This window comes from Anabrus simplex, chromosome X (assembly GCF_040414725.1).
Source record: "Anabrus simplex isolate iqAnaSimp1 chromosome X, ASM4041472v1, whole genome shotgun sequence".
Taxonomy (NCBI): Eukaryota; Metazoa; Arthropoda; class Insecta; order Orthoptera; family Tettigoniidae; genus Anabrus; species Anabrus simplex.
In genome coordinates this window covers 195162603-195186947 of record NC_090279.1, presented here as the reverse complement: position 1 = coordinate 195186947, position 24345 = coordinate 195162603, and the positions used below count along the sequence as shown (strand labels likewise).

Here is a 24345-nt window from a genome sequence, read left to right as displayed (position 1 = left end):
CATTTTCCAAAAGATCAAAAAATGCCTGAGGGTGTTGAACCAAGGAACACATTACCAAAATAATTGTGTAAATAAGTTAACTTGGCTAGTTTTTTAATTAAAAAGAAAACATTTAAAGAAAAGCAATTTTAGGCTGTTTTTTTGGAACTGCATTTAGGCCGTTGAAATTTGGCTTTTTAGTTTGATAGAGCTATCCAAGACTTGCAATTTGAAACCTTTCTGGGCCCTTTAGCCCTTCAACTTTTGGCACAATTGAAGAAATTGCTTAATTTTACATCTTTTGTAAGTATGGGGACCCCTACTTTGTCTACTAAGAAATGTTTTCAACAGTAAGAATTTGATTGGATGTAAAAGTCAATGGCTCATTAACAAAGACTGACCTTAAGCACAATTGAATTATTATTGAAATAGAGCTTGTCAAATGACACGTATCATTTGACTGCAACTGTATTTAGGAGTCTGTTTATCTTAATGTCCAAGTATTGTTGAATTAGATTTTTTTTGTGGTAAATTGTTGCTATTTCCTCCTTAAAAATTATGTATGTGTTTTAAGTAATCCTTATTTTTTCCTCAGGATTAAGGACTTCTTCAAGACACAAGTGGGTATGCTGTGGATGGGAATGGATGTGATGTGTATTATTTGTTAATTTTCTTTAAGGTACTGAGAACAGTTTTTGCGTTTGGAACTTACGTGGTTAATGACATTCCATATTACTTGAGCGTGTTGTGTGTACAAAATGGCTTAGAGTGAAGCATAGTGACGGTTGGCCAAAGCTGTGAATTTGTTCGGAAGATAATGTGCCATTGTGTAAAAGTTGCATTATTCATCATTTCAAAGAAAAGAAGCAAAGATAAATAATTGTATAATGTAGTAGTGAAAGTTTACAATTAAATTAGGACCCAGTGGACGACAGGTATACTCTACAGTTGCCCTAATCAACAGAGCAGAAATGATTAGGCCACCGTAACTTAATTGGTCGTGCATCAGACCCAAAATATGGAGGTTGTGAAGTTTTGGGTCCCGCCAGATTCTGACTCAATTTTTTCCCTGTGGCTTGTACTAAAAGTGCTCAACACAATCTAATGACTGAAAGCCTGTTTGAAATGTAATGTGTTTGTGAAAACCAAATGTCCAAAAACAAAGAACCTTGTTTAGAATGATGAAACGAAGTACACTTGATAGGAGAATTTCGAAGAGAAAAGACAGAAATAAAGATAGGGCATAAAACTAGTCATTTAAAAAATTGGAAAAAACAAAGGAAAGATTTCTTTGATATCGCATATATTGTACTGTTGAGAGTTGAGTAAGAATTAATTGATAACATTCCTAGTGCCTTGTTTCATTACTGTTTTGTTAGTTCTTTCTGTGGGAACCATTTCACCTGCTTAAAACAGTTTATAATAGACATTTTACCCATATTATGAAGAAGTTAACAGTTTAAATCTGCTCATTTCTAGTCAGAGGGCAAATTCTAAGTTTGAACTGTTTATTTACTCAGGAAAAATTCATTTCTATTTGATGTGTTTAGCCCTGTTCTGGTATTAAAACTGTATATGTTTTTCTATTCTTTTCCTTTTTTCTTCCAATTCTTTCATCATACTTAGATTTTTTTGTCGTAATTGATTCTGCAAACCAACAGGCTGGGTGTGGGAATGAATACATCGCCTCCATAAACGCCTGTCTTATGAAGCATCATCATCATCATCACATCATCATCATCATCATCATCATCATCATCATCACAAATTCCTTCCAGCGAGCTGGATAGGATGTTAAAGAACGATGTGCCTCCATTTATTACAGTCCTGGTAAGCTTCTCCTCTCTTCTCTAGGTCTTCTTTTATCTGATCTAACCACATTTTTCTAGGGCGGCCAAGTTGTCTTCATCCCCGGAACAATCTTTCCAAGATACTTCCTTTGTGTTTGAGGCCCCTGCATCTGCTTAACGTGTCCTAGCCACTTCGGCCTTACAACAGTCAGCCTTTCTTCTATGGTCAGGTTGCCCTGCAGGTCTCTTCCTATCTGATAATTCCCAATTCTGTTCTTCCTTGTTTTCTGAACATCTGATCTCAGGAACTTCATTTCAACAGCTTGCAGTTGACTGACTTCTCTTTTATGTATGATGCAGTCCTCCAGACTATACATCATGATGGGCAGGAGATAAGTCTTAAATAGTGTCTGTTTAGCCCTATGAGGAACTCCCTAGAACCCTACTCTGTTCCATACTTGATGGAAGATGTTGGATCCTTCTTGCACCTTGTTCAACACTTCATTCTTGGCACTTCCATCATTTGATGTTGTACTCCCCAGATTTATAAAGATATTCACACATTCAATCTTCTCTCCCTCAAGAGTGAGGTTACAAGCTGTATTTGTCCTGTTAACTTTCATTACCAAGCATCTTCTCCTATTTTCGGCTGCTCCTGGCCAGGTCTTTTGCTATATACTTCAGCCTGCTATTTCTAGATCTGTCTTGTGATTGTTTTTTCCATTAACCTTTCTTTCAAAGTAAGTCATGGTCGTTCTTATTGATACCATTCTCGTAATTTGGCCAAACCATTTCAGTTACGATTCTTCCAGAATATCAAGCACAGTCTATTATAGCTGTATTTGGAGGCGGACTGATTAGTTGCTGATTTTCTTTCTTATCTTCTGTATGCCTGACCTAACAAACTTCATTTATCTTGCTCATATGGTAGTCGAAAGATAACAGAATTATACCATATGTTTTCTTTTTTCAGATATGGTAGTTTATAAATTTATTTATTCCAAATTAGTTTTGGCAGACTGAAGGAACTAATAGTTATAAATTCTAGTCTTTAGCTCAGAATGGCATTTTGTCCCATAGTAGTTGGGAAACAGAACTGTAGAGGACACAGCCACTTTAACCCTGTTGCTAATTTCACTTGTAACACATTTGAGATGTATGAAGTGCTGAACCATTCCAGTTTTGTGTTGCCCAAGTTTGAGCTTAATTGCTTTGTCTGCTCTCATTACCAGACAACTGTTCTGGTTTGACTGATTTTTAAATCCAGACTTGTCGAATTCTTTTTTTTTCCACCAATTTAGTTGTTTGTTGTTGTTTTTGTTATCGTACCTTATCTTCTCTCTCACTGCATGTCATGACATTTGCAAACACCCTGGAATTTTTATTTTTGTCTTCATGATGATGGGGACAGGCAGCTTCCCTGTTGCACTCTGCTTCTTCTCTCAAACCATCCAGACCTAGTTGCATGTACTCAGTGTCTCAGTATAGTTGTTTTATCTGTGCCATGCTGTCTTTCTGGTGTCCTTTTCCTAGGTAAATATAATGGCAAGGGTTGTGATCATGTTCCTTCTCTATGTCAAAAGACTATTATTATAGGCGCATATCTTACCCAGCTTTTCTCAGATAGTATATTAATAGCAAAGGTGAAGTCAGCAGTGGATTCATCAGGTCTAACTCCATGTTGTTGATTTGGTTCAGCAGTTTTTGTTATCCTTTCTTCTTCCTTTTTTGTATGCTATGTTCAGTTTGTTAGGAGGGGATGGGAATTATGCTGCTTTGCCCCCTAAAAACAAGAAAGCCAGGCTGAGTGGCTCAGACGGTTGAGGCGCTGGCCTTCTGACCCCAACTTGGCAGATTCGATCCTGGCTCAGTCTGGTGATATTTGAAGGGGCTCAAATATGTCAGCCTCGTGTCGGTAGATTTACTGCCACGTAAAAGAACTCCTGCAGGACAAAATTCCGGCACCTCGGCGTCTCCAAAAACCGTAAAAGTAGTTAGTGGGGCGTAAAGCAAGTAGCATTATTATTAAAACAAGAAAGACCAGCACATTCATGCAGAAGTGACAATGCAAATAAGTATTTTTATAGAATACAGTGCGGTTTCCTGACTAGAATGAAAATAATTTGTAGAAATGTCAGAGTGGGGGTTATTAGGTGGCAGATCAGATGACTGAGCAGACACGTTATATTGAAGGTTCTCGTTGTTTCTCGACAAGTCAGGTCGTTTTCTTCTGTTATTTCTCTTCAAACATCTTAAGATTTTTAGATAATACCAGTGATTCACCATTTAACCCTCAGGTAGATATTTACAGTGTACAACACCGTTGATGTCAAACCACACTTCACATTCGACCTGATCTGCCATGCTTTCTTCGGTTTCAACAAATTTTTCCACACTGCTCTGATGATTACATTTTTGTTTTGATAAATAAACCCATGTTTCATCACTGGTTACAGTATTGTTTATGAAGCTCTCATCTTCATAAGCGCGATCCACAAGTTCCTGCCACATGGAAACTCAAAGGTCTCTCTGGCCGTGGAACTAGCTTTGAAGCATTCCAACACATTTCTAATCTTTTGGTGAGAATTTCATAAGAAGATCCTATTGATATTCTTCTTCTATTTCCAAAACTGTGAAGCGGCAGTTGGAACATACGACCTCACAAACTATGTAACATGGGTGTTGATACATGACATTGAGGACCATCGTGAACATGGATCATCATCTGTTGAGTTTCGACTATCCTAGAAATGCTGAAGCCACTTGAAAAACTGCGTACGTTTCTTACACTGATTGCCATAAACTATCTTTTCCAAGTGGTACATCTCCTTAAACTTTTCCCCCAGTTTGAAGCAGAAGTGAATGTTGATTCACTGCTCAATAAATTCTGACATTCAGCATCCCAACACATACTCTATACTCTTGCAAACTAACAGATGCAAAACTGTTTCAGAAATGCACGGGAAAAGGCTAGTTACTTAGCATAGCACTATACAGCACCACTTACCGGAAACTGCAAAGTGTTTTCAAAGTTCAGTTATTTTTTGAACAAGCCTTTTCCATCCTAAAAAGAAAAAGATAAAAAACCTGGAATGGAGGGTTACGCGAGTAAATTCAGTAGTATGATTTATTTTTTCCATGAATGAGTGACAGTAATTGTCATTTTCCAACTCCAGTTTCCTGGTTGACATGAGGGGCAGTAGTAAAAATTATATTTGAGTGCCATATTGAATGCTGTTTTGATGGAGCTTCCAAATTATTTTTGTTAGAGTGTGTTCAGTCTCATTCTGCAACTTGGCTGGTATTGCAAGAGTTGGGCAGCCTTTTACGTGCACTCGTCTTACATTGCTGTATTGTAAATATTTAGTATGTACAGATAAGTTCTAATTTGATAAATAAAGATGTAGAAATGAATTTCTCTTTGGTATGCTTTAATCTTGGCCATTTTGTAGCACAGCCACTCTCCTCGTTCCTCATATTTGCGTGTAATTCCCTGTTAACTTTATAATCCTGCCTGTTGATCGGGAGTATTAAATATTCACGCAAAAAAAAAAAAATCTTAATAATGCAAGTTAAGCAGTCAGTTACGAGGTAAGAGCATTGGTTCAGTGTGACGATTTTTAAAGGAAAATAATGTGCATCATTTTACTACTGAAATACAACCGTATTTATTTCACTCCAGTCGGTTCTGATATTCTTGCTGTAACCAACTGAATAACACTCTCTCTCCCTTTCAGTTTTGATATACTCATTCTTTTTATTGAAAGAGGAGTGTTTAAAGGAGCTATTTTTCCATAAAATTAGAAATTGAGTGGGAAAAAATTCCATACCCTAAACGATATACTCATAAAGCCTGCCCCTCTATCATTAAAATGCCTTTATGGCCTAACACTGTAGTTTCCTGGTGGGAGACTATCAGGATGTTGACGGTCAGGTTCGGAGAGATGGGGATTTAAATTTTCTAACCACTAGATTGCATGCCAAAAGTCTGAGTTTGTTCTAAACCTCTCTGCAATGCTCATATGGAGTGAGGTCATATGACACTGTTGATGGAGATTCGTCGGTTGAAGATGTTAAGCCGTTACCAGGCCCCTTAGTGTTATTCGACAAGAGTAGGCTATTGCAAACCATCCACTTTATGGTCGATATCAATAAATGAAATAATCAAGCAAAGATATTGTTCCACCTAATAAATATTTTTATATTTTACCTTTGGCAAATATAATAGTACATGTTTTGTTTCGATTTTCTAAACATCATCAGTTACACTTTTTTGGTTTAGGTAGAAATTCATAAAAGTACAGAGGCATATAATTCCATATGAATCTTAAAACGATCTCTGACATATTAAAAATTTTTTAACTTAGAACTTGTGCTGTAAAATTAGAAATTGAGTGGGGAAAATTAAGTTCCATACCCTACATTATATACTCACAAAGCCTGTCTATCATTAAAGTGCCTTTATGGCCTGACACCTTCTCTTGTCCCTTCCCACGTTTTTAAAGATCTAACCTAAAAAAAGCTTTTAATATGTTAGGGATTGTTTTAAGATTCGAATGGAATTATATGTCTCTGTACTTTTATGAATTACTGCCTAAACTAAAACTGTGTAGCTGATCTAAATGAATTATGTACTACTTGTAAATTAAATTTGCTAATGGCAAAATAAAAAGTATCGATTAGGTGGAACAATTTCTCTGCTTGATTATTTAAGAGTAGGCTATGCATGGACATAGATTTCACTCTCTCCCTACCTCATCGCACACTTCACATCATGCAGTCATCACACTGGACATTGTGGTATTCATGTTCTAGTATCAACAGAAAGGGCTGATAGTTATTTGGTTACTACATTGAAGGAAGTGGGGAAATGTTTGGGTTATATGCTGAAGATGGGTTGCTTATAAAATGGTCTACTGTATGTATATCATTCAAAAAACAAACATGTCTCTTGGTGCTGGAGATGATTTGATTTTTAGAATTGGCAATAGTTTTCTTTAACCTATGGGGGATAACATCGCTGATAAGTGCAGCATAATTTTGGGAGGGTAATATTACTGTCTGCAGAATGGGAGAAGAATCATGACAGGAAAACCAGTGACCTGAATAAGAGTACCAACAATCAAAGAGGAAGGATCTGTAAAAGTTAATTTCTATTCACCAAATTGCCCTGCAATTTAAGCTATTTCAAGTAAAAGATGTTATACCACATGGTTTTATTGTTAAGGTCAAACCTGAACAGTGTGAATGTTGATGAACCAAGTGTAGTCAAATTCTTTCACACATCACAATTAGCTGATTGAATGTGTTAATGGACATGACCTTCCTTATAGTTACATAAGATATAGTCGTACCTGACTTGTCCAAACAAAGGTGGAAGATTGAAGAAAACAAGTCAGTTAGTAGCATTACACAAAGTCCAGACTAGCTAGCCCAATAAGTCCTTTTCTTGAGACTAGTAACAAGTCCACTGTTTTGCAGTACAAAATAAAAAAGGTTAATATGAAACACTGATTTGAATTATTTAAGCGAATTATAAGATCGACAACATTTGAGCAACACGGAATTGCCAGTACAGAATTTAAGGAACACTAAGTTAAATGATTCACGATTTTAGTCTCTGAAATAAATAAGACCTACATGGCAGTTGTGGCAGTCACATGCATGTAGTTCGTCACTGATCGACTTAATGCTTGCGAGGCTGGTGATTAGGGATTGCTGTAAGTTAAGATAGTCATCTTTACTGCTGAAAAGAAAGATAGTTTGTTGGAACTTACCAGAACTGCAGGTAAGAAGCACGTTGTTCACTGCTGAGGAAGCCATACGTCAGTCAGTGCTGTTCATATCATACCCGACCATTCTGGCTACGACAGTCAGTGGTGAAAGTTATGTGCACATGCAAAGAGATAGAGATAGTCGCTGGTAAAGAAGGATATAGAAATTGTGGAGGAGGCAGATGTGCCTCTCGGCAGGGTCTGATACAACACAGAAACACAGACACTTGCATAGTGATCTTCATCTCTGAGGCAGGGAGTAATTTAACGCCTTGATCAGAGGTGCTGCATACAAATAAATGAAGATCTCAGTCTGCTCACCATCATGACCAGTGGACTTGTGTTCAAGTGCCTGGGCATTAGAAGAAAAACACACACAAGGTGTACTCACGATCCCAAGATGAGAACCCCTGGTATTCCCTTTTCAGTTGCTTCTTAAGACAGGGAGGGGATATATTCAACCACTTGAACCCACAGGAGAAGAGCATATCACATCATTCCAGAGAATGTCCCAAGGCTCAAAGAGGAAGAGTTGATCCAATAGGTTGAAACTGGATAAATTATCATGTCCAGAAGCTTGGAGAAGGTTTGAGTTGATGGCTTGTCTAGAGTTCTCCCTGTCTTTCACTGAACACGCTGCAAAGGTAAGGATATCTCCCAATAGCTTTAGCCAAAAGCCCAGATAATGGTATAATAGTTAAGGTGGTAAGTCGTAATGGTTGGACACCATAGTTAGCCAGTTGAAGTCCCATTGGTAGAAAAAAGTGTTCGCTTTCTGAGTGTGGGCTGGCAAACGAGGAGAAGTGTTGGTATACAATTCCTAATAACTAGATTACGTGCTAAAAGCCTGGGTTCAATTCCAAACCTCTCTGCTGTGTCCATGTGGAGTGAGAACTTGTTACACTGTTGATGGCGATTCATGTTGGGTGGATATGTTAAGCCTTGAACAGATGCCTTGGTGTTATTCAATAGGAATAGCCTATGTACCTTTGCCAGCCTGTGTCCAGTATATAAGATGTCGGACTCTTGCTTGTCACAAACTAGGATAAAGGGTGAGTGGTACAGGAATTTAAAAATGTTGATCCAGTTGGCAGCCTCTTGCCAGTGTAACGGTGAAGTCCTTAAATGGCAGCTTCATCGGAGAAGGAGACTTTTGGAATGGTGCAGTTGGCAAATGAGGCATTTCAATACTCAATCTGCTGCCTTGTGAATAAGTAGAGGACTACTACTCCCTGACAGGAAAACTCGTGACTCTGTTAGGCATTACATAAAATAAATTTCATTGTAAAGTCCGTATTGTCATACGTATACTTTAAGGTTAAGTCAATATTCCACCTTTACAATACCAAAAGTTTATTGTTTAATTATTTAAACAACATTATTTAAAATATGACAGGACATGTTTCGTCTAACTTGTAGACATCATCAGCCGTAAAATATTCAAGAAAAAGCACAAAAAAGACAATCTAGAACAGCCTCGCTATTTTAATTGATGTATTCAGCAACCCGATTTATTTCAATGTGTTATTCTGTCCTAGTCTTTTTTCTGCTTTTTCTTGAATATTTTACGGCTGATGATGTCTACAAGTTAGACGAAACATGTCCCGTCATATTTTAAATAATGTTGTTTAAATAATTAAACAATAAACTTTTAGTATTGTATAGGTGGAATATTGACTTAACCTTAAAGTATCTGTTAGGCATGGCGATGGGCAATGTTCTCGCGAGAATCTCAAGACCAATTCTCCTGTGCTGCAATCTGTGCAACGTCTCAGCAAGTACGAGCGTAAGCTTGATAGTATATCATCGGCGTGTATTATGTGAAATAACGTTCTCATGTGGAGACCTATGTGCCGATAAATTTTGTCAAAAACCTGGAAAAGTACTGCATGTTTAACTATGAGCCCCTTAATACCATTAACGAAAGTGAAAATAGAATGTCGGTATCTTAAACTGTCCACTACTTATTTGAGGTGGACATCTTAGCTGAATAACCCTGTGTAATTTATTAATAACTTTAGATAGGATATACACCTACCTGGATATTAGAGGCGTGCATTATTCGAACCTGAGATGGGGCACAAATTGCCTTGCTGCATATGCAACCGCACTTGCGCATGAGTGGAACATGTAATCTAAAATGCCTGAGTTTGCTCTAATTCTTTCGACAGGGTAGTGATGGGTAACGCTCTCGAAACCTATTGCCCTGTGCTGTGATCTTTGCAACGTCCCAGTAACTACAAGTGTAAGCTTGATAATATATCATCAGCAGTTCTCATAGGGAAATGTGTTTGCCCTTAAATTTTGTCAAAAGCCTCGAAAAGTACTGCATGTTCAACTGTGAACCCCTTAATACCATTAACAAAAGTGAAAACAGAGTGTCAGTATCTTAAACAGTTCAAGAGTTCTTTGAGGTGGACATCGTAACTGAATAACCCTGCATAATTGGTGGATAACTGTAGATACAATACCTCGCAGTTGTTGTCGACAGGATAGCTTGTGATGCAGCCCAGGCCGGAGGAGTTCTCCTTGACAATTCCCCTTCAGCTATTTTATGTGTTTTTAAGTGCTAGATCATTCCAGAAGTATATCTGCTGATGTATTTTACTTCTTTTGAACAAACAACACAGCAGGCTGTGCTATAAAATAAATTTCATTGTAAAGTCCGTATTGTCATACGTATACTTTAAGGTTAAGTCAATATTCCACCTTTACAATACCAAAAGTTTATTGTTTAATTATTTAAACAACATTATTTAAAATATGACAGGACATCCACGATTTAAGTTGCGTGTTGTTGTGTACAGTTAGGTACAATTACACACTGCACTGTCATATACCGAAGTACCTTATTATAAATATCATTATGGTTCCGTATTGAAGATACTGTACTTGTAGGATGCTAATTAATTTATTATTTAACCACCTATTCAATACAATAATGTATTATGATGCAAATACTCTACAACATTTTAAGAAATTATTTCCTTTGTCTCCAAAATATCAGTAAACACAAGCAGTGGTCATATGATATTGAATATGGGGTCTGATAACGATGTACACCTACGGCAGCCATCAGTTTCTGTACTTAACCTACTAATTTGTGTAATTACTGATGCATACAATGCCAGAATTGTATCCTTTATAATACTGTGTCAAAATAGACCTCGGTAGAAATGAAAGAAATTAACGCCCTAGTCGCTTGTTGACACGTATTTATGCAATTGAGAAGGTCCGTGGTTGGCTACTCACATACTCTGCACAAACGACATTCAGCTCCAACTACCTGTAGGCCTACGACATGCAGCTCACTACACAATGCGGGGACAACACTCGAGATCTCTCGAAATTTCTTGTGAAAAACAGGGCTTGCGTTTGTCTCGAGATATTTCAAGACCCCATCTCAGACTGCCCAGCCCCAGCGGCTCTGAACTTTGGAGCATGGGTTGGTGACCATGGGGGTCCTTCGCTGAGTCCTGGCATTGCTTCCACTTGTGCCAGGCTCCTCACTTTCATCTATCCTATCTGCCCTCCCTTGGTCAAACGTTCTTTTCTGACCCCGACGGTATTAGAGCACTCGGGGCCTAGGGAGTCCTTCATTTTTACGCCCTTCATGGCCCTTGTCTTTCTTTGGTCGATATCTTCATTTTGCGAAGTGTCGGATCCCTTTAATTTTTTCTCTCAGATTAGTGTTGTGTAGAGGATGATTGCCCAGTTGTATTTCCTCTTAATACAATAATCACTGCCACCAGAATGCCCATTACTTAGGCATATCAAGTCAGCAGAAGAAATAGAAGAGGGAGTGCTTTCAAGAAGAATAGAATAAATCTTGGAGGAGGCTCCTGCTGGAGTGAGAATTGATGATGATGGGCCATGCGCCTACACTGGGTTTCACCCTTGCCCTACATTGTTATCATCATTAGATATTTTAGGCACTAAAAATTGCAAAATAATCATAAAAAAATATGGAAAATAGGAATTAAAAATAAGTGATACATAGCTGAATGTAAATTTAATTTAAATATATTCAAAATTAGTCCTATACTAGTACTTGATTGTACGTTTCTCGGTTTTGTTTTTAACAAATACATATAGTTCAAATTGCTGTAAGAAATAAAATTTATATGTGTAAAATGTTACAAATGAGAAATATAAATGCAATTTCATAACCTAAAATATGCATGCATATACTTTTATTTAGAATGTGCAGATTTTTTCAAACAAAATCAAGGTTGTATTGTACTGACATTTTAAGGTATTATACCAAGGACGCATCATAGTGGATCATATCCAAGTGCCTGGGCATTAGAATACACACACTTTAGTCTCAAAACAGTAGCTTCAATAAGATCAGGCAGTGAGGCAACTTTATACTTGCTACCAAGTGTACAGAGTCTTTAAATCATACTATCTGTATATTAAAGAAGTTTACTAGAAACAGCTTTGTCCAGTCCGTTCTACTAGACTGATTTACTTCATTTTTGTGTTATTCTCTTTGGAATCACCTGCCGGTGAATGATGAGGCATTGATAGGTCTCAGAGTTCAGTCAACTTTGAGAAATCATAAAATCAAACCAATAAATGATCACTCCAATAATTGCAGGCAAAAGTTTACCCTAGCCCGCAATACATACCTAGTGGGTTGCATACCATTAAGGAGCAATATCTTTACATAAAGTTATGGGCGAAGCTAAACGATTCAAAATTACTGTGACTGTAAGCAAAGCTGTAATTTCAATGAAAATCTATACACAGATGACTTACTTATTATTATTATTCATTTTCCTGAAACGTCTCTGCTCATGCAGGTCATTCTCAGAGCCTCTTCCAATCTTGTCTTTTTTCCCCACAGTCTATTGTTAATCAATATCTCCCATTGTAGTCCTCTCTGATTTACATCATCCTCCACCTGATCCCTCCATCTTGTTCATGGTCTTCGAATTGGTCTTTTTTCAGATTCTGTCCATTACAGAGCTCATTTTGGTAATCTTTCTTGTCCCATTCTTTTGGCATGGCTGAACCATTTCAGCCTATTTCTCTCCATAGTTTCTTTTAAGGGGTTGATCTGTAGCGTGTTTCATTTCTTATCTTGTCCCTCCTTGTTTTACCCAAGATCCCTCACAGAAAGCGCATCTCTGTTGCTTGTAATCTACTTAGATCTTTTACTATCTGCAGCAAAATACTTTCGGGGTAAGACACCTCTAGCAGCCCTACGATTAGGGGTTGGGAGGGAGTGACATGTACAAATCATAGAAAGCAAGCAATATTAGCATCGAATCAAATTTTTTTTTTTGATCACTGAGATGAATTGTGACTTTCGGGATGCCGTTTAAGTTCAAGTTCAGCCTCCATCGGCATACAGGTCAGAAGGGTGTGAAAGAAAATGTCCAAAATAACAGATTAGTGTTGAATTCACAGTTTTTGGGTTCACTAGGCTAATAGGTAACAGTCCCAGTGTCGGTAGGAGTCATCTACATCATAGTCATAGCCCGATGTGTAAATACATATCGTGACGTGTTTTGATTACACAAGCCAGCATTTTCAAACTTTTTTTTTTTGTGGCAAGAGGTGTAATAGGTGACCTTAACTAATTTCGGGTCGCTGAACACGAATCCGTTGCCCGTTTCTACGTATCACGTCACGTTTTCTCGCAATAGGTATATCAAAATAAGAGAGAGACCTGAATATTACATATAAAAAGTACTTAAAAATGTTGATAATTTTGGAAATATTTATAATTTTTTGTATTATTATATATTTTGAAATAGTTTAATATTGTCTTGAATTAATGTATACAATGAATAATTATGGAGTGTAAAATTACAATGAAATATTTAGCATTTATTGAAATATAATACTGATTTACACAAAAACACATAAACAACTCTGAGGCAATGAAAGCAATTTATGTTTACAATTAAACGTGAATTACAAGCAAACAATGTAACTTTTATTTAGTATCTTTATGAATTCATAAATGTGAACAAAACAAATATTAACAGTCCTAGATGTCCCCTTGGAATGAACGCTTGGCTGCCCAGTGTCTTATTGCATCAAGTTTGTCTTGTCTTTTCAAACACTAACAGTAGTCGGCCATCATTGGTTCATTCCACGTCTCTTCCATCTCTTCACTAACAGCCCCAAGATTTTCCGGAAAGTGATAGAGATGAGAATGAAGGAAGTGCAGTTTCAGACTCATTCTACACCCCAACTCTTTCATATCATTCAACATCATTTTCACTGTTATTTCGTATTGTACATCCTTTACATTTCCTAGGAACTTCGTTATGACGTCTTTATTGAATTCCATGCAGCAAGTTCCACAGCATTCATGGTCTGTTCAAAGTGGTCCATTAAAAATGCCTTCCTTGACTTTTGCATCACATAAATGTGGAAATTTGCTTGCAATGTACTTGAAACAGGGGCTAATTTTGTCCAAGGCCTTAACGAACTGCTTCCTGATTCCCAGTTTGATGTACAGCGGTGGGAAAATAATTTTTTGTGGGTCAACTAAGGCGCCATTTGTAACTTTTTTCACACCAGGTGTCAAAACTTCTCTCTTGAGCCAGGAAGGTGTAGACCAGTGTTTGTCCCTAGCTCTGCTGTCCCATTCACATAAATAACAAGGGAATTTAGTGTAGCCTGCTTGTTGTCCTAATAGAATACCACACACCTTGAAGTCACTACACACATCCCACCGGTGCTCATCATATTTGATTTTATCTAAAACAGTTTGCATTGTGATATAATTTTCTTTTAGTAAACGGAATGTGCCACAGGAATCGAAGCTAGAATGTTTCCGTTATGAAGTAGTACAGCCTTTAAGCTCCTCTTAGAGGAATCCTCAAACAATCTCCATTCTTCAGGGTTGTAATCCCTCCCTAGCTGTTCTATCAATCCTGGAATGTCACAGCAGTAGGTCAGATCATCTTCCTTCTTGAAATACTTATCTCTATGTCTATACCAAGAAAAGGTAATTCCAGGCGCAAGAAGGTCTTTTTCTTTCACTCGTGACCCTAGCAGATCACTTTTCTTCCTTCGTGAGACCAAGGTCTCGTATCAGATCACTCAACTCTGACGGTTTAAACATTGTGGACCTACTGCATCTGCGGCAGGTAAAAATTCCATATCAACTTGCTCGTTATCAGAATTTGAGGAACTGTCAGAGTCAGGTAAACTTGTAATAGGAAAAGGTCTTGGAATTTCCGGTCCATGAGGAACAGGTGTCATCGCCGACTTTAAATTCGGGTACACAATACTGTTCTTGTTTCTCTTATTGAATCCGCTACTTTACACAGGCAAAAGTAGCAGTCCCTGGTATGGTCCTGGGGCTCGTGCCAAACCATTCCTATCCCAAATGGAAGGGCGTTGCGTTTCCCAATGCTCCACTGTCGTAGGTTTTCAAAGCACGTTTTACAAATTACGTGGGGAGCGCACGACTTGTCCAAGTCTCCTAATTTTACCTTAAAATATGCATAATATAAATGTTTCACTGATGCAGTTATTGGCCTACTGTGTCCCTTCATAATATAACACGCAAACACGTAACAGAATGAGTCCGGCTTATTCACACATCATCTTCTAATTCCTGACACACTTGCCATTTTCGCAACACAACACAGTATAAAAAAAGTCAGACTTCCGCCACACTCACAACGCAAATGACTGGCTTCGCCACATTGCCGCTACCATGAGCTAAAAATAGACTCTGTTATCTAATTCAATGGAGGGGACGTAGTCGGTGGAGGTGGTTTGGATTGACAAACGTACACAACATTAACAAAGCAAACCCCGGCCACTCTAACAACGGCCGATTCGCTGTTATCACAAAGCAGCACTGTGCCACAGTGGCACATTTTCAGAGAGTAAATGGCAAATAACACGAGAACTAGATGTGATACAATAGAACCAATGACATTTCTGAAATCAGGAGACCTTATTTAGTTAAGATCACGTATCAGATGCTTTGCCGCAAAAATCATGCTGGGTAGTGGTATTTATTTGAAAGGATCAGCTTCTTCCCACACAATATGAGCTGCCACAAGGACAAAGTTCTACATGAAACAAAATCATCTAAAATTTAAAAAATTAAACACGCAACAATAACTCTAAAAAAATAAAATATCAGTCAAGGTCACAATAAAGAAATGTACAAAAATTCACTTGACAAATAATTAACAGGTAATACAGATCCTAAAAGTGAACATTGAAAAAAGTACCTGGGCAGCGCATGGAGGAATTTTATATCAAGACACTTTATCTGACCTATTTATAACGAATGCTGCAGAGCAGCATGTGTTTTGTATTATTAATTTAATGCACACCTGTTTTTACATTTAATTTCATTTCATTTCAGTGAAGCATATTTGAACACTGTTATAGTAGAGGAAGACACAGATGCTGAGAACCTCTTTCTCTGAGAGGGATTACAGGTTGTCACCACTGAGCTGAGTGCTGGCCTTCTGAGCCCAACTAAGCAGGTTCGATCCTGGCTCAGTCCGGTGATATTTTAAGGTGTTCAGATACATCAGCCTCATGTCTGCAGATTTACTGGGATGTTAAAGAGCTCCTGCAAGACAAAATTCAAACACCTCGGCATCTCCGAAAACCGCAAAAGTCGTTAGTAGGACGTAAAATCGATGAATTAAAAAAATGTAGGTGGTCACCCAAACATCCCTTCGAACAGTAATGGTGCAAACTGACCCTCAAGAATGGTGTGTCCCATTTTTGCATTGAAGGTGTGTCATTTAATTTCAGAAGTTAAAAGTAACTTTATTTTAGCAGTTTTCAAAGCAATACAATGACAATTTAGAACATAAAATAATATACCAGATAGGAAGCTCACCGAAGGATGATGTGGAAGTAATGGGCGAGTGTTAAAGTTCAAGACAGAAAGCGGTCCATAGCTGTCCGAAATGAAAGAGGAAGGAATAAAATCATAGTCATCAAGACACTACCTGTTTTAAAACGGTTTTTCTTTTCTAGACATCTTCAGTTTCGCATAAAATAACATGTCCTTTTTTTTGCCATCATTTCAAACACTACATTCTGTATTGGCATTAAGCTTTCCAAGACATTTCTGCACAACATGATTTCAACCAAGCTGTTATATATAAGGTGATTTAGCGTTTTTCATAATGTTAGCTGTCTGATTCTCCAGGATTTTTAAAAGGAAAGAACATGTTAATATGTATTTCAGATATAACGACTGTTAAAAAAAAAAAATAATAATATGGGATTTGAATTTTTCTTTAAATATATTGGTTAAGTACATAATTGTGTAATCTTTTATAATTGGAAATGAGTTTTAGCTAAAGATATTTTTTAGTGAAAGCAATTTTTAAATCAATTTTTAACATATTTTAGTATTGACTGGGTGGATAATAAAAAGGAATAAGAATTATATGTACTATAATGAGGTGTATTAGGCATGATGAGGAGTGATATAATTTGACATTGCTTTCCTCAGTAGGCCAGAAAGTGCTTTTGTAGCATGAATGGCCCTATCAGTTTTGTAAATAATAGCATCCAGACATGTTCTGTATGCCATTACTAACGATGGAAGTGTTCATGTTCAGACATTCCAAATTGCATGAAAATTGGTAGGAAAGCTCAAATATAGTTGTTGAAAACAGAAGTGGGTTATATTTTCTGCGTAAAATTATGCATTTGGTCACAACGTTGAAGATGGTTAGCAAGCACCCTATAAAAATCATCAATACAATTGTAACAGTGGGTGAGCAAAAAGTCCTTTTACATTAGTCTATAATAAAATGTACAGGAGGCAGTCTTTTATGCGGCTGTGCTGGATTACTGAACGTCAATACTGTAGTTTTACCGTATTTGCTTGCATATAACTCTCACTTTTTTTTTAAAAAACCAAAAATAAGTGTGAACATTTTCAGTGCGTGATGAGGGGATTGTGTCCGAAAGATCGTATTCCTGAAAAAACGTAAAATTTGCATTAGGCTGTTAAAACAAGACAACTGGTATACTTACCCTATTCATTGTCACGGCCTTTAATCTCAGACCTATTCTCACGTGCATCATTCTGGTCACCATCCCATACTGCATCATCCTGACTTCTGTCCAACACATTTGCGATGCCAGTCTTCAAGAAACTCTTCACAATAATGTCTGTCAACCATAACCCATGCCCGCATAACCCACTCACACACACGAGTTCAACTAACGGCCTCTTTATTTTGCCTGCTGGCATCAGCTCATGCTCCCCTTCTGCCATCCTTTCGGCATACAATTTACGTATGTTTTCCTTGAAGGGCTTGGTGTCGGAAACATCTAAGGGTTGTAGACAATGCACGAGTCCATCAGGAATTACAACGAGATTAGTTTTCATTTCCTGAAGACGTTTCTTAGTGTTTGCCACCAAGTGTCCGTGGAAACTGTCCCACACTAGCATTGCTGGGCGTCAAAGCAGTGCCCCCAACCATACGGACCCAGTCTTGGACAAGAGCTGTATCCATCCATTCTTTCTTGTGAACCTGTACATGAATGCCTTTGGGGAAACTGCAGTTTAGGCACTGTTTTCCTTTTGAAAATAATGTACGGTGGGAATTTTCTTCTGTCTGCGGTTATTGCTTGCATGACATGGCAACTTTGTTTCTCACACCTGGTTGTACGTACAAGCAAGCTAGATTCTCCATTCTTGTTGATGATGGTGTTGCATGGCATGTCAAAGTTTATCAGGGTTTGATCTGCATTGCCAATCTGAGATAAGAGGCAATTTTTTTTCTTCCGCATTGCTATCACATGGTGATGAAAATCTATGATTTTGTCGCTGAAATCATTTGGCATTCTCTGGCAGAGAGATGTTCACCTTCGCAGACACAATCCCTTTTGTGTCATGAATCTACGGATCCAACCCCGGCTCACTTTCAGATCCGAACAGCTGATTCCTCCTTTTATCGCTAGTTTGCATGCTTTGAAATATAGCATCTTGTGCGAAATACTAAAGCCATCATTTTGAAACTCTGTAACGTTATGAAGCAACTCATCTTCCAGCTCAGTTACCAATTTTCGGCCCTCTGAATGCCTTACGTGTTCAGTTGGTGATTTCTAGCGCAGCTTTCTGTTTACGCCAGTAATGAACATAAAACTCATTCACACTGAATTCTCGACCAGCAGCTCTATTACCATGTTCTTCAGCATATTTTATCTCTTTGAGTTAAACCCAGCTGTATAACTCCCACGTTTCTCCATAACTTAAAGATTGACCTACACAAGAAAACTTAATTGAGAAACTAGAACGAAACGTGAAGACAGAATACTGGAACTTGTTGACAATACAACAGATGGACGATACCTAATACCGTGATCACTTGACTGCCTGGACAGGGAAACGCTCCCAGCTCTGCCAGAAGGTAGTGACAAGTATATTGACAAAGAAGGAAGAGTGAGAGGGATAGCTGAATGTGACTAACTGGCTAGGAATCTAGCCTTGGGGCGGGGGTTTGCGAGTTAGGTATTTTTAGTGGTCATTATAAATTTTCCAGCTGATTCATTCCTGGTTGCCATCGTTTCACCCCAGTGTGCTAAATTGGTCTACACCTACCAAGATGCATGGCTAGTGCATACTGTGGAGGCCACTGTGTAGGCTACTTGGAGCCACCGGCAGTGCTAATGCACTATGAGACACTTTGTCTCATTTTTAAAAATTGATGCCTGCCTGGTCATCAGATGATATAGATGTTGATTCCCATAGGGAACCTGAAATATTTGTCCAGAATGAGTAAATTTATAATTCCTTTGGTCTGTTATTGGACATTATTAGTTATTTCTGTTACAACAGCTAGCCTCAACCGTTCTGCAGTTACAAAGAAATGCAGCATCTTCTTGTAGTATCACAACAAAAAAGTACCATAATAGCAATTGGTACAGTTCCAATATTTAATGTAGGCACATCAAGGGAATACTCCAGCTTTATCTCATATGTCTTTATGACAACATCAGAAATTAATGCAAGTTATGTGTGGGGGATTTTTTCCCTGCAGTTTCAAATGTTAAAAATGGGGTGCAATATACACGCGGCAGCGAGTTATATGTGAGCAAATACGGTACTTCCATCATTCTAGCAACTGCAGGGTTTAAAGAAAATAATAGAATGCAAAATTAAATTCAAACATTGAATACGTATTTAACTGAATATTCTTACATTAGTAAAAAAACTTAGTACAAAAGAAAAATCAGTACAGTATAATGATATTTAAAACAAGTTGTAATAACCTGCTCTGCATCAAGAAAAGAATGCATGATCATTATTGTTTAAAAAAAAGTCTTGATATTGTGTAACTTACCTTTGTAAAGTGTAACTTCTGTGATTCAGATCTCTTCTTCAAAAAATTTTGTTACAAAATCGTAGACAACACTGTATAACTGTGTGAAACACACACGAACAGCAGGTGACCAAACAAAATGGTGGGTACAGCCAGCTCAGTGGTGGTCAATGAACGCACAAATTCACTCAAAAACCAAACGCAAGCAGGTTGGACAGTACCAGATTGCAACAGCACAAGGCCTGGTGGATGACCCAAATAAAGATGGCAGGATCTGAAAATGAACAATCTATGACCAGATGATACAGCTTGTTTGTAGTAGGTGGCATAACAAGATCCACAAAGCAGACCCTGTACTAATCAGGAAATGTTAAGGAGGAGATGACAGTGTTGTTCTGGGGGAATTTTAAATTTATTTTTTCATGGTTTTTCCTTGTATGAGTTAGTGTTTCAATAGCTCCTGTACCAGAAGAACACTGGTGAAAATGTTACCGGTTTTTATTTAATAAGGACGCAAAATGGGCAGCTTCCTCAGAAACCAACAAGCTATTGATCTACTGACACATGAGAATCATGGTAATAATGTTTTTGACACTGAGATGAAAATACTGCGATTAGTTCTGTAAAAGCACACAATTTGTTACTCTTCTTTGGTTCTTCATGAGTATTTTAAGTCCCTAGACCTGATGACTTTAGTAGTAAAGCAAAACAATTTGCTTTCAAATGTATCTTTACTCCACAACATAAACAAAAGTTTGTTTCACTTTTAGTTCAGCTGTGACCAAAAGTATACATTTATGTAATGTTTGTTGGAATCAACACACATTTCTTACCAGGAGCAAACAAATTCAGAGTCTGGTAGATAGAACCAGCTTTTTCATTTGTGTAATTCACAATATCCAACTCGAGGGTAGGGTTGCCTAGACAGTACCAGATTACAGTTAAGTGCTTTTCAATGTTCTTGAGTCAGCAAAATTGAAGGTAAATACCAGTTTTTCAGCAGGGCATTAAAAACAAAAAACAAAACTTGCACTTATGCATAGTCTGTTGTACCGAGGGCTGCCCCAGTTAATACAGGACGCGACCTTGAGGAACGTGCCGCTCCTATAAGCAGCTGCACATGCCTCATGGCTTGCCAAATTGCAGATATATGGCAAGGCTGCATTGTTGGCATTTCTGATGCTAATTTCTCATTATCGAAGATTGTATATCAGTGTAAAATGAAAGGTTTCAACACTAGTAAGTCCTGTGTAAGCAATGTAATAAAATTACATCACAGTTGTTTCCTGCGAGTAACGACAACTTCGAAAAGACTGCCACGGAAGAGAATTAGATCCTCCAGGACTCCGAACATTATGAAGAAAGTAAAGGCTGCTGTCCTGAAGGAAAATCCACCAACTCAAAGACATCTTGCCAGCCACACAAGCACATCTAAAGATACAGTCTACTGTATAATTAAAGGCAATCTGAACCTGGTAAAGCAGCATAAGGCACATGGAGACATGCTTTGAAAGGAAGGCACGTTAAAGAACGGTTCACTGATGCCAGAAAATTATATGAAAACAACTAGCAAGGGATAAATGGCAGTCAGTTGTTACCCTGGATAAAGCTTTGGTTTATTTGGATGACACCAACAAGCCCCGGGCAATTTACTATCGCCCAAAAGGCCAAAACGGGCACTCCAACTTCGTCAATGGAAACAAAGAAAAGTTCGCTAGGAGGTTCATAGTAGTGGCGGGATATTGTGCTCGGAGTAAACTCAGAATCCTCAGAGTGTCAAAAAATGTGAAGATCATTGCTACCTACTTCCAGAAGAATGTCATGAACCCCTATTTCGATGAAGTTATCCCTCGGCTGTACGGTGAGAATGCTTCTAATGCCTGGATCCACGTGGATAAAGCATCATACTGCCAGATCATCAGTCACCTACTACGAGAGAAAAGAAACAGATGGATGTTCGTGTAATACCATTTAGTGACAACCCTGTCATATTCCCGGATGCCTCACCAATGGATTTTTGTGCCTTTAGTCTCCTGAAAGAGGGCGTTCTTCTAGACGTCGCACCACTATTGAGGGTCTTTGGAAAGTGTACTCTATCGAAGTCTTCTACAGTGGAAATTGAGATGCAGGGCCATAGTCTGTACCCGTGGCTACCACATCGAGCACGATTGGGTCTGGAGAAAAGGAATCGCCTAGGACAAAATGTATTTCAAAATCGTCCAAACTTAACTGGGGCAACCCGCCATATGTACTGCATTACTGTAGCCTGATGGTCTGGTGGCTGGTTGGATCCTCAGATAGCTCCACCAAACATTATACAGTTATAGGGAAATCGAAAAAAGGTGATGTCAATGTTATAAAGAGGTGAAAAATGAAATGGCGTATGTATTTTAGTGCCGGGAGTGTCCGAGGACAAGTTCGACTCGCCAGATGCAGGTCTTTTAACCAATTAAGGTTAAAATTCCCGACCCTGCTGGGAATCGAACCCGGAACCCCTGTGACCAAAGGCCAGCACGTTAACCATTTAGCCATGGGGCCGGACTATAAAGAGGTACAATAGGCATAGTAAGGAGTGAGTTTTTTGCCATTGCTTTCCATCAAAAAGTACTATTGCAGCACAACTAACCCTACAGGTATCAATCTTCCATAACATCCAGACACACTAGTCGTACTCGGCACAACTTCCAAACTGTCACAGCCATGGATAAGACAGGGATTTCAGTGGGAGCTGCAGCTTGCTATGGCCTGTTTCAAGAGATCACTGCAGAAGTACTGTATCCATCAGGAAATGACAACATGTGGAACCGTACAGTATTAGAGCAGTAATTTCACGTACGGTTTATTTTCTTTCTTCTCCGAAAACCGTAAAACTAGATATTGGGATGTAAAACCAGTAACATCGAGGATGACCAGATGATGATTCAATCAATCAATCAATCGTCATTGATCTGATCTGCATTTAGGTCAGTCACCTAGGTGGCATGTTCCGTATCAGTCAACCCCATCAACACAGTAATTAAAACTGAGAGGATCTTTCCTCTTTGTGAAACTGAACCTGACTTTCACCCCATATATCACCATACTGTTGCCTGCCTGATTTCAGAGAAACAGATGTATGGTATGGCTAAATTTTAATTAATTTTCTTGGATTAACTCCACAAGTATCACCAGAGATCTTTTATATGACCTGATATGACACTTGTTTTTACTTTCCAGTACTTGATACTGAAGTATTTTTCCAAAAAGTGAACTGTACCTAATATCTTTTGTTGTTTAGGCACATGTTACATTCAGCAAACCTCTGGAGTCTGCACAGGAAGAACCTTCTAGTCCTGTAGTTCAGGTAAAAAAGATGTACATTGATGTCTATCTCCTACTAAGTTTGTATTCATTGGCATTTTTAAAGATGGGTTCCGCTTCTTTTCTAGGTTGTATGTGAGAATAAAGAATCAGAACTCCCAAAGGTGGATACCCAGTGCATAGTTCAGGTAAATACTTTTTATCTTGTGGATATGCAACTCTCCTGGCAAGAAAGTTCTATGTTGTTAACAGTGAATTTTATTTTGCTAATAATATTAAGACATTCATGACAAGAGTTCAATATTACTCTCTTCGTCCATGCCATAAGTAGAATTTTTCCATCTTCTGTTTTGTTGTGGTAGATATTTGGAATACATGTCCATTAACAGTGCCAATAGTGTTTTTTATGTGTGTGCCTTTTCACCCTTTTTTTTGGTGTCACACCAATGGAACATGATGGCTCAGAGAAAATCAATCTCCTCTTTTTCTTGTCGGGGCTATCATAGTCCAGTTTTCTTCAGGAGCATCTTGCTCTTCTTCTTTTCTTCATGGGGCCTCTATATATTAGTTCCTAATGAGCATCAACCTCTAAGATCTTTTGCTACTATGTTTTTCCTTCATTCCCACTAGATATACACACAAAGCTGCAGGTTGTTCTTATTGGGTCGTCTTGGATTTTTTCTCTCTTCACCTGGAAGTCCTAGAGTGGAGAGTCTGATTCTACCCAGCGCCTCACATTCGAAAAGTATGTGTTCAGCTGATTCCTCTGCTTCATAATATTTCCTACATATGTTGTCTTTTATTACTCCAATTCTGTGTATGTATTTTTTCAGATGGCAGTGTCTTGTCAACAGTCCTACTATCCATCTTACATTTTCTCTGCTGAATTGAAACAGTTCTCTAGTATGCTTCTTGTTTGGTCCTTTTAACAGTTTCTTTGCAAGCCTGCATCCTGGAGTGTTTTTCCAGTTTTCCATTTGTTTCTTTTGTACCCATTTTCCTATGTAGTGTCGGGCTTGTCCATAGGAAATTCTGCATATAGGTTCTGGGCCTACAAAATGTGTTTCTGCCCCTATCCTGGCCAGTTTATCTGCCTTTTCATTTCCTTCTATACCTGCATGCCCTGGTACCCATATTATTTTGACAATATTGTACTTTGAGAGCTTCAGGAGAAGTGAGTGGCAATACCAGACAATTCTGGATATTATC

The 24345-nt window shown here is 38.2% G+C and overlaps 1 protein-coding gene across 7 annotated transcripts in view; it reads left to right on the top strand.

The window, feature by feature from the left end:
- Positions 1 to 24345, top strand: part of LOC136886823 (zinc finger protein 567) — a 232683-nt gene that overhangs the window by 185605 nt on the left and 22733 nt on the right. For 6 of the 7 annotated variants that reach the window (XM_068231005.1, XM_068231004.1, XM_068231001.1 and 3 more), the window contains 2 exons: positions 23114 to 23179; positions 23265 to 23324. In XM_068231005.1, coding sequence (XP_068087106.1) covers positions 23114 to 23179; positions 23265 to 23324 — 126 coding nt within the window. Of the gene's footprint in view, positions 1 to 574; positions 5224 to 23113; positions 23180 to 23264; positions 23325 to 24345 lie in introns of those variants that run through there. The other variant, XM_068231006.1, reaches the window with a different exon arrangement.